General features: G+C 37.6%; 1 protein-coding gene across 3 annotated transcripts in view; it reads right to left on the reverse strand.

The window, feature by feature from the left end:
* The window catches only part of LOC128770028 (inactive dipeptidyl peptidase 10-like), a 51,603-nt gene extending 40,809 nt beyond the window's left edge, over positions 1 to 10,794 (reverse strand). For 2 of the 3 annotated variants that reach the window (XM_053884247.1, XM_053884271.1), the window contains exon 1: positions 10,646 to 10,794. In XM_053884247.1, the coding sequence (XP_053740222.1) occupies positions 10,646 to 10,705 (60 nt within the window). In that variant the 5' untranslated portion in view covers positions 10,706 to 10,794. Of the gene's footprint in view, positions 1 to 2,047; positions 2,244 to 10,645 lie in introns of those variants that run through there. The other variant, XM_053884262.1, reaches the window with a different exon arrangement.
* Between the last annotated feature and the right edge of the window lie 1,227 nt (positions 10,795 to 12,021).

Raw genomic sequence — 12,021 nt, forward strand, 5'->3', positions numbered from 1 at the left:
TCCTCCGGAGGGCGCCAGAACATCACTTCATGAACATATTGTCAGCTGACCAAATGTTTTCAAAAGAAAACAGAGAGAATTGGGAGGAGAAAAAAAATGCAAGATTAAGACTGTTTTTTTTTTTTTTATGAAAAAGATCCTAAAATGTATTGTTAGAACTTTTTGTGTCTCCAGGGTCCATGTAACGTAACAACAATAATAATAATGATAATAATAGTAACCCACAGTGTCCCAGTGTTCAAAAGAAAATAAATAAGATGTAATAAAATGTGTCAAAACAATCAGTAACACAGGCAATGAAGTAAAAACACAGGAACACAAGACGTTCACCAATGTTGAAGGATGCCTTATAAACTATCTTAATTTAGATAAAATCCAGCCTGAAAAATGTGTCTAAGGTAGACGAAGTGATCTTGAACAACAGTTTGAGTAGGCTGCAATTTGAATTCAAGTTAAACCTCTTTCTGGCTCTCACCCGTAGCCACACCTGTAATGCAGTGCAACTTTGCTTCACTAACTTTTTCTCATTGCCTGTTGCTATGTTACAGACAGGGTAGGTAGGGTAGGTAACTTTATTGTCAAATATGCTACAGTACAAGACAAATAGCATGGATGAAGAGAGCAAGAGGAGAAGGGGAAGAGAGGAGAAGGGTGGTTGAATTGAATACACATATCAATGCCTTATCATTTTGATGCTTCAGTTAAAAGACAACGTGTCACCAGTATTGTTTGTTGCTCATGTGTCTCAGAGATTTTATTTCTGTGTTCCAGCAATTAATTGGTTGCAGTCTCAGTCTGAAGGGCGTTTAAAAATAAATCCTCTACTCTACCTGTAAGTTAAATATATCAACACAGTGCTGCCCTCAGGTCCAGAGATATGGAAAAGGACCTTTTCCATCTATAACTTTGTGTTATGGACCAGGGAATGATAAAAAAAGACCTGAGACACAGTAGTGAACTATGAGGTGTGGTGCCCCTAATAGAGACCATTACGCACTATGAGAGACAATATTGTCAGAATGTTGGATGGATAATTTGTGTCAACATCTATTTTACCAACACGGTGTCTAATGTTCATGGATGAGCTCATCTACAGTACCTACTCTAGTGAAGGCAATGATTTCCTGATTTGGTTAATCCCACCCTTGCATGATATAAAACCAAACGCTTCCAACACCTGTGCAGATGAATGCATGTTTAAGTCACCAGCTTAATATATTAATATAAAAAGGCTACAATATTAACTTTGGCTTAAATGTATCATCTTAAACAATGGCTGTGACACAGAAAGCAACAGAGAAGAAAACTGAATGACCTAGAAAAGTAGGTCAAGGTTTACTGACTGTAACACACATTAACGCACCAGGGGATGCGAAAATCCTCTGCTACTCCAACCGTCTTCTGAAGCTGAGCATGAGTGAAAAGGATGTTCTTCCACGAAACAAAAATTCTACTGTGTATAGTAGTTATTTTTAGAGATGAGTATGTACATTTGCATGTCAATCAGCCATAAGGAATTGTTGTCAACATTGTCACATTTTTAGCAAGCAAATCTAAAATAATAATAATAATAGTAATAATAATAATAATAATAATAATAATAATAATAATAATAATAATAATAATAATAATAATAATAAATAAAAAACACGTCAAGGGGATGATCTTAATCAAAGAGATTAGTCGAATCACAGATCCACATCACAAATCTGCTGAGACTGTGTGCCTCGAAGTACTTTGGAAATCAGATAAAATCATGGAAGTGATAAAAGCATTACACATTATGACCTGTTAGACGTCAGATTCAAGAAGAAAAAAAAAACACTACAGTTGTCTGACACACTTTCAGAGTGTGATGTGACGTCCCAGGTCAGAACATCTCTCTTGGTATTTTATGGTCACGACATATGATGAAGGGCCTACATGCATTAAGTTTCCATTACTGTTTACAATGCCACAAGAACTATGAATGGATATCACGAAGAAGATTCAAACACTCTAAAAATGTAGCAGTGGAAACTTTACATCCATGACAATGACACCTCACCTCCATAAACCTGAGATCTGGATCCATCATGTTGACTCTCTCCAGTCAACAAAAAAAAAAACACAAACAAAACAACAGCGGTGAAATCAGCCTTTTCGCTCGCACAAGTGTGTCCAAAAGCAAGAGGTGATGTAGAAAAAGCAAAAGCAAAGAGGCTTTTTTTACTCCGGCATCCTGTTTGTCAGCCTGACTTTTCCCCCTCAGATGTCTGGCGCATCCTCTGCAAACACTTCTGCTCCGCTCTGATTTTACTACTTTGAAAATGGTGTCATTCAGAACTAAACCAGTCAACCCAGTTTTATTCATCGGTTGGATAATCTAATTCTGTGTCAGAGGGGATTTGGCTGTTGTCACACAGGGAGGCATGTTTGACTCGATTCAACATCAAATGGCCAAGTGAGAAAGCAAATCCATAAAAACACGTTTTTATAGACAAAGTGATCGTTTTTCATGAGCAGAGAGGCAACAATCAACATACTATTTAAAGTGCTTGGAAGTAAATAGAAGCCAAGTGTGTATACATAACACACATATAAAGATAAAGGTGACGTTAGATGAATCAATGAATATTTGGCAATACGCCCATCAAGGAAAATCCTCATTTTTAATTTACATGATGAAAAGGACGTCCCTAAGATTTAATGAATAGAAGCAAAATTGTGGGAAGATATTTCATGACACAGTATTGAAGAGTCGATGAGGTTTCATGAAACATTGTCCTGATTTTCAGAGGCCACCAGATGGCACTGTCTATGTCTGAACATCAACAGCTAATTCAATGAAACCTCACATCACTTCTAAACCAAGAGCAGTGTCAGAGTGGTCAGTACCTGCAAACAGTCAGGGAGACAGAGGTTGAGATCCATGAACTGCTGCAGCCTCTGCTCTTCACCAGTGACTTGGTGATTGATAAATGTCTCCTCAGGCCACTGCCTCGTCCTGTAGAAACTTTTAGATGGCTACTGACCACAGTGGATAAGAAACACCTCACAAAGCAGCATTTCAACAGCTGTACAAAGTCACACACGACAATAGCGAAGAGCAGGAGTGACACTGTAATGTCTGCTGCTAAGTGGAATATGAGATATCGAAGTGTTGACTACGATGCAAGTAAGAAAATATTGATTTATTTAAATATCGCAAAACTTGATGCTGCTCAATATTTAACAACTTGGATATCATGGTATTGAAGCTCTGAGCCCAGGGTTGGGATGTTGGCACCATTATGATGGTTTAGTGGATGCCACTCGACAGACACCTTAGTTAGTTTTCTCTATTATGACAAACCCTAACCCCAAAAATACTGCCTCCAACAAATATCTCAGGTTTCAGTTGCAATTAGGGAACGTTTATTTCCATAAATACACTATTAGCCAGTGATTAACCTGAAAAAAAGTACAGATTAGCATTTTGTTAAGACTGACTATATTTTAAGCAGGAATTGACTCCAAAAGTTCATTCTAAGCAGCACTATAATTCCTGATTATTGACAATAAATACGCAGGTAATTACTTAATTAATAGTTTCATCTAAGTTTTAACCATACCACAATATATCGCCGTGCTTACTCACATTGTGTTGTCTCGCCTACATGGAGATACTGTACATATGGTAATATGACCTCGCAGTAGTACAGCGGTGGAAGGAAAACTGCAGAAGCCTGACAACATCCACTGTCAAGTTGCCACATTAGAGTTTGGAGCAGAGCCACAGATTGCAGAGTTCATTAAGAGAAAAGCTTTCATAAGTCAAAGGCATCCGAGAGCGACTCTACTCATCCCAATCTCTTTCTTTATTCAGCCGCACTCTCAACCAGCCGAGGACAAAGGAGAGAAGAAATTAATTGAGTGTCTTTATATATATATCAGGCTCTCCATTTAAGCCTGCAGATACTGCATTCACAGACTTGACCCTGAATATGCTAAGCAGATTCAGGGTCAAGTCTGTGAATGCAGTATCTGTATATATATATATATATATATATATATATATATATATATATATATATATATATATATATATATATATATATATACATACATAACATAACAGACCAATCTAACCTTTCTGGCGCACTCAAACATAAACTCATGTGGATTTACAATCAATATTTCCTGCCATGAGATTGTCATGTTTTTGAACTGGAGGGATCAGCATGGTGTTTGTAATGACTTGAGGATCTCAGCATCACCAGTGAGCCAGCGGCAGTAGCGTGACACATACTTCTGATGAAACACTGACCTCTAGTGAACATTCAAACGTGCCTAAAATATGATTTCTTGTGATAAATAAATAACATAAGCATATCTAAAATGTCATAAACGTCCACGCACTTCCATCTAATCAAACCTGTTTTCTTGTAATCAGAATCTGTCTCAATAATTTTCCAAATTTTAATCATCACTAAATTGAAAATGTTGATGCACACCATCTTCTGTGTTCATTCATGACCGCCTACCTGCCTGTGTCACCCACCAGTCCCGTTTAGCAGTATATTTATAGACATAACGACGGAAATAATAATAACAATAACAATAATACTAAGATGCAATGGCATTAAATTATTATCAGCATAATTGGTGATCTGAATAAGTAAAAAAAATATCCGGCCTTTTTCTTAATTTATTTTAATTATTTCTGATATGTAATATAACTTACTGAAATGGTCTTGTAGTAAATATCACTTTTCGTGATTCATTACCCTCAAGAAGTCAGAACAAAAAAAACATTTCAACATAAAAATACAAGATTAAAAAATATGTCTGTGAATGTAATTTGAATTCTCAAATGTTTTTAAGTGTCTCATGTGGAAATCTATTTTGTCAGACATATTGACGAAATATTATTGCTAATAAAACATGGAAACATCATGTCTGGTTGCAACATAAAGCATAAATGAGACTTGCAGACAGTTATTCTCACCCATCCAAACAATAGTCACTGAGTGACACCGTCATATACGCAGTGTGATGTAAAGCAGCGAGGCTCAATGAGGCTTCATGACACAGTGTCCTCATTTTCAGAGCTCTTTTGGTGGCGCTCAGTATACTGAGGTTTCATTGAAGTGGTTATCTAATCACTGGGGTAGGTGCTGGAGTTTACTGACAGAGTTGCGTGTGTCCACGAGAGACAGCCTGTTGAGCCTAAAAGTAACATAAGGCAGTGCTTTTCAACCTGTTTAGGGCATTGAAAGATACTTGTGGCATACCACCATAGGAACCTCAGTCATAGTAGTGAAAAGTTCTGAAGAAAAATCCCTTTCAGTTCATTAAAAATTGTTTTCTACTGACACTGGCTTATTTTGGTATGTTGTCTAGAGAAGCAAATTGCAGAAAATGTGTTTATTTAAAACTGTCTGCATCACAATCTCATTTATATATATTTTTTTATATAGTTTGAGAAATTACCAGAAAAACATTCATTTAACATGGCGACTTCATTTTTCATTTTGGAGATAACCTTCTTCTTCTTCTTTTTCTTACGGCTTCTCCCTTCAGGGGTCACCACAGTGGATCATCTTCCTCCATCTCCCCCTGTCCTCTGCTTCCTCTTCTCTCAAACCTACAAACCTCATGTCCTCCTTCACCACCTCCATCAATCTCCTCTTTGGCCTTCCTCTCCACCTTCTGCCTGACAGTTCCAACCTCAACATCTTCCTACCAATGTACTGGTTATCTCTCCTCTGTACATGTCCAAACCATCTCAATCTAGCCTGTGACTTTGTCTCCTAAACACCTGAGCACATGTGCTGTCCCTCTGATCCTATCATCATCCTGCTCACCCCCAGAGAGAAGCTCAGCATCTTCATCTCTGCTACCTCCAACTCTGCCTCCTGTCTTTTCCTCAGTGCCACTGTTTCCAAACCATACAACATCGCTGGCCTGACACTTTTCTCCAATTATTCCATCCTGGTGTCCAGAGGTGCACCAGGTCAGTGCAGAGTCGAATGGAAAACAGTGCAGAATGGCATGTGTAAATAAGGAGTGTAACGTATAAATAAATGAGTAGAACAGCAAACTTGTCATCATGACAGCCTGTCACCCGGTTTCGGCGTTCAAGAGTCTGAATGTTAATGGTTTTTACGTCGTCTCCTCAGTTGTACTTCTAACCATCCAATAACCGCTCTACTAACGTTTCATTCTCCCTCTTTTCAGTGAAAGGGAGAAGATTTGTGACAATGCTTGTCCTCAGTTCACAGTTTTATTCATCCATGAGAAGTTTATTGGTGTTTTAGTGTCTGGCAAACTCAGTGCTCACAGCAGCTCCACTGATGAGATTGACCGATTCAAACATCTAAGTTCAATGTTTGACAAATCTCCTTGATTGTGCACGAGTGTTTATCCACACACCCCATTTCTGTCAAACGCTCCACACTGTGTTTCCAACATAAGTCAGCAGATGCAGCTGCTGAGTCAGAGGCTCTGCTGCAGCCGTGGCGGCTTATTAACAGAGCTGCAGTGTTTAGGAACGGCAAATACATGTTCCTCCTCCTCATAGATAAAACAGATTTCTTCATCTTTCAAGACAATATTTAGCAGCAGTTACAAATTTGTTCCATGAAGTATGAGCAGCTCTGTTAACAGCAAACGTCCAGTCATAAATCCCATCATTCTTTCCAGGTCACATGAGTGCATGACGTCAGGCTGCTTGATGTACAGATTTTAGGACACGATCGCTCAGAAATCGATCAATATGGCTTTAAAATGCTGACATGACACCATCAGTATAAGTAACGTTTCACCTTGACAACACTGTACCATCCAGAATCCCTGTTGGTTCTTCAATGACACACTTATACATGGTACTACATTTGTAATTTTAAGTGCTGTTGGTTTAAATACTACGAAGCCCTGGAAGTGACATGCTTCTTTTGGATGTGACATGTATTACGTGTATTACGAGTATCTGGAAGCGACATGCATGACTTTATTTTTGTTATCCCAAGATAACAGTTATCTTGAGATACAAATTATCGCGAGATAAAAATAATTTTGAGACACAAATAATCTCGAGAGAACCGTTATCTCGGGATGAAAAAAATTAAGTCATGGATGTCGCTTCCTGGTACTCGCAATACACTTACGAGTACCAGTATACAATTTGGAGTAGAAGGCACTTGATCAGAGTCTTAAAAGCGCAGAGACTTTGCCATCGGTAATATTCTGACTTGCAGACAGTGAATGACAACAGTTGCGTAGCCATGGGAGACATAGTGGTTATAGGTGGATGTATGCAAAGTGCTTTGCCAGAGAGGCAGTTACACATCCGCTGACATTTACGATTATATCTTACTATCTACGAGATAACAGTTATCGCGAGATAAAATTTATCTCAAGATAACTACAAGTCATGCATGTCACAAAAAAAAAAAAAAAAAAAACACACATGTCACTTCCAGGGCTCTGTATTACACAAATCTAGATCTGAAGAAAAGAATTAAAAAAAACACAATTGTATCATGGCACAAACATTAACAAGAAAATTTTTTCCTAGATAGTGGCATTTACTTTATTTGAACATATATTATGGTTTGTATTCTGTATGAATGTATTGATAAATAGTAACGGTTTGATCTAGCCTAGATGAAATATTTTTAACATTTTTGTTAAAATAACAGTCCAAGCTAAAGATAGAAGCTAATATAAACGTTCATTATTGAAGCACGTTGCTTTTCACCAAGGTGATGCAGGATTAGTCTTCGTCTTTGCTTGCTTAATGACAAGGTCCAGCATTTAATAATGACAGACGCATGACAACATGGCTGCTTATATCCTGAATACCAGAGCTAATTAGATTGGGAATCCATCCAAATGGAAGCAATACTAAATGTGTCATGTGTGTAATTACGCTAAATTAAAAAATATAGGTGATTAGCAATGTTGTAATTATGGCAAGATTTGATTGATGTACATTTTATTGAGTGAACTAAGCAACCACTCCCCATGCTGAGCGCCCTATTTTGTCAGGATGGGTAGGAAGGATGAGATGTTTCTTGTGGTTGGTCATTAGGTTTGCATGCGAGGCAGCAGCTATTTTGGGTCATTTTGTTTCAGGCGGCTTGTAAATCCATCAGGTAGCCGTGGTGCTTTGAAAGCAGCCGCTTCACCTATCCTGCAGCAAGTTTTTTTAGTACATGTTCTGTTCACCACCGAGCTGTTCTTTGTGTCGTATTCAAGCTGATGCCACCTTCTCTGAACATTCAATGGCAAACTCAAGGTTGGTCTGGACCCCCTCTTGAGCAGGAAGAGAACCTCTAGGAACCGTGCAGTGTGTTGGTTTTTAGCTGCACGTCCACTTTTTAGGAATGGTTTACCTAGCCTTTATTTTAAAAAACAGACACATGTCAAGTTCAAAAAAGTTCTCCATTGTTCAGGTGAAAAGTGTTTGTCAACAAATTGTTAAGAGGCCTGATAGTTCTTGAGATGCAACAGGAATTTCATTATGATGTTTCAGAATAAATAACTGCCAGCTGTAATGTATGACCAGACTCCCACTCCTCTGACACTGTGCAAAAGGAGTTTAGCTGATATAGCATGGCTATTTCCTCGTCACCATAGCAACAAGCCGCATCCCATTCAATGCTTCATGAAAAAAAACATAGTCGATAGTCTGGAAGATGATCTTCATGATGTCGAGTGGTGGACAAAGTCAGTCAATGAAGAAATGAAATTGTGAATCCATCCAAAAACCTTGCACACCTTGAAAACTGTCATCCCATTTTCATGTACAAAATGAACCAAATACATGTGCTTTCATGAACCTTTTACATAAAGAAAATTTCACAGAATTCTGGTTTTGTTAATGGGCTTGTCATACGTAACCTTAAAGTTTTTATTGTTGCATTCTTGCAACTAAAACCTTTGTCAATTTGCTCTCTCAAATTTGAAGAGTAAAAAGTCCTGGCGGTTATTACCTCCAAATGACTCATTGATTGAGCATGTTGTGGATTTTCCCAGCCAATTTTCTGTCATTAAAGGCAGTCATTTGTTAGTTTCACAGTTACATTCACACACAACAACAGACAACTGTCCCTCTTGGTACAGCAGCTTTGAAGTGGGTGGGTTTTTTTTCATAATTTTATATAACATCTACTGTCTTCTCAAGAGGCCCCAGCTTATTTATGAAGCCGCGACAAGCAGTCAGCACGAGGCGGATTACTGAGCCCTGATTTATGACACAATTAAAACCACAGCGACTTATTAACAAGGCTGGAAAACCTCAAAGCTTCTCTGTTTGGATCAAAAATGCAGGAATTCAACACCGAAAACCTGAATTATTTTCTGAACTGTTTGAAATGTTTTTTACTCGCACAGATGAAGTGCATGGGATCATGTTTGGCAGCCTAAGTTATTCACTTGTAGCTTGAGAACTAATCCGCATAAACGGCATGCAACTGTGAATCACTAATATTGATGTGCTGGGTGTCATTCTATCACTGCCCTGGATTCTGGATTATGGCATGAATATGGGTTAAGCACTTTCTAAGTCACTAAGGAAAATACAGTTCAGTTCATTTGAATTTATTATCAGCACGTGCAATTTTGGAGTTGTTTTTTTTTTCTTCACATCTGGTTGCATTTTTGACATGTAGCAATAAAGTGATGGAAACAGATTTTTTTTTGTTTGTTTTTTTCTGAAAAGATGATGTGAAGACTGACTGTGAGGACTCATGCAGACCTGAAAGCCCTATCATTATTCAGGTCCTTTTCTGAGCCATTCCTTTGAACATTATTGTGATCATAACACAATGACATGTAAAAATCTTTTAGACTCAAATACCAGCTAGTTTCTACCTGACATAATAGCCATACATTTAAAGCTCATTCCTGATAGGTCTAGAGGTCTTTGGTGACAGAGTAGGACTTTTCTTCAGTAAGATTAAAACTATTTGTCATAAACAACAGGAGAAAAGTGTCACAATCATCAGCAAAAACATTACTACCTTTGTGGAGTTCAGTTAATAGTAAAAACTATTTCTCTTTAAAACTAAAAGATAATTGTGTAGTGCTTCTGTTTTGTTTTGTACAATGTCACAAAAAGTAAAAAAAAACAACAAGATTAAAGTATATTCTCCCTCATACCTCCCCATCTCTTTGAACTACAACATTTATTGGAAAAAATATAAACTACAATGTTAAACACAAGCATAATTCATATGTCTAGAATCATCTTTGAATATAAAAGACAATTGTGAACAACAATTCAATCTTAAAAGCATCAGATTAGCATAGTATAATGTAGTATAGTTTGGCTTATGTTGCAGGAACCAATCCTAGTTTGGTTTTAAGAGTACAATCAATAAAAATAAAAAAATAAAAAATGGAGAAAACTATGCAGTTGATTCATGTTATCATGCCTTAATAATATTTAACTGAATAGTATAATTAAATAGTGAAGAGAATACTCTGGTTCAATAATATTCCAGATATATAGAATACAAATAAAGTTTTGCTTACCTAAAATAATAGCCAAATGCTGAATAATTTAAATCAAGCCTTGACTCACTCACAGATTCAACACCACATACATGAGAAGAGAGGGCAAGATTATATTTTAAGAACCCAGAAAAAGCAATTTAGTGAAGGCAGCGCATCCTACCTTGACATCCTTGACTGGCTGACATTCGATTTGATGAGAGACAGATGCAGTTTGGTTCATACTGACTCCACAGTTCTCCAGCAAAACTGATCAAGTCACTTCCTCAACTTCTCACTGAGATGCAGAAACTCAACTGCTCACCCTCTATACCTCGCTTTTCTGAGAACAAATCCCGAAATACTTCCTTTATTTTCTTCCTCCTTCTGCATCAGTGTCTCCTCCTCCTCCTCCTCCTCCTCCTTCTCTCTGCTGTGTGCTGCTTCGTGTAGAGCTGAGCAGCTGACAGACTCCTTAGAAAGCAGGATGTTTGCCAGCACCTCCCACATATTAACACGTTTCTTTATCAGGTTTTGCGTCAATGTTTTCTAGTTTAATTTCTCTGGTAAGATGATTAAAAATGTCTTCAAAGGATTGAGGTTTTATTCTGGGCTTTTAATAGAAACGTTTCTGTTTCACACCCTCAAAAAACACAGACAAACATATCAAATTAAAGTATTTTCACTGAGATTTTACATCCTACAGACTTAACTAAAGGCATGGAAGACAGCTGTTTAAATGACCATCCAGTTATGCGAGCTTATCATAATGTATAACTCATGCTTAGATGGACTTCTATTGATTTAAAGCACCATTTGAGTCTGCAGGCACGCTCTGCTTCTCTGTTTGAGAACATGTGGAAACCATCTTACAATGTTTTTCTCCGCTAGGAAGGAATGATTGAATTCAGCAGAAGTATTTTTGCGAGCACATCAGTCACAGTTGATGGATTGTGACGTTATAGGAAAACAACATGCTGAGAAAAGTCATTTCTGTGCATTTTTCCAAACGTCACAGCTGCGAAAAGATGGATTGTTGTGTCACAACGGGACGAGAGGCGCATTCTACAGAGATGCAACTGTTGTTTTGGTAATTAAATTCATCCCAGTTGAGGTTTTTCATACTATATCAACAAAAATGCTCTCCATTAATAACAATGAATGCTAATGAATTGAACGATGACTAATAGATTGGATCATGCAACGGCTGCAGATTTAATCTTCATAATAAGTAACCTTAAGCAGTGTTAGTTTTGCTGCCATTACTCATGTCGCAATAATTAACTCTCTTAACAGATTGTTTACTTCTATTAAAACACCTCTTCTGCTGCTCATTTATCAGGTGGTGACACTGCGTAAAAGATTTACAACATCAAATCACCCAATTCCTTATTCGCGCATATAAAATGCACATTTCTCCTTCCCAGATTTGTGGTTACATGTTACCGTAAACTGTTATTGCCTTTAAAAAATGCATGAATGTGATGCATATTTGATGAGTGGGCTATTTTCCATCATATTTATTGTGGAGTGTGTACGTTCTGCTCGATTCACATTCAT

Source organism: Synchiropus splendidus, chromosome 1 (assembly GCF_027744825.2).
Source record: "Synchiropus splendidus isolate RoL2022-P1 chromosome 1, RoL_Sspl_1.0, whole genome shotgun sequence".
Lineage (NCBI taxonomy): Eukaryota > Metazoa > Chordata > Actinopteri > Syngnathiformes > Callionymidae > Synchiropus > Synchiropus splendidus.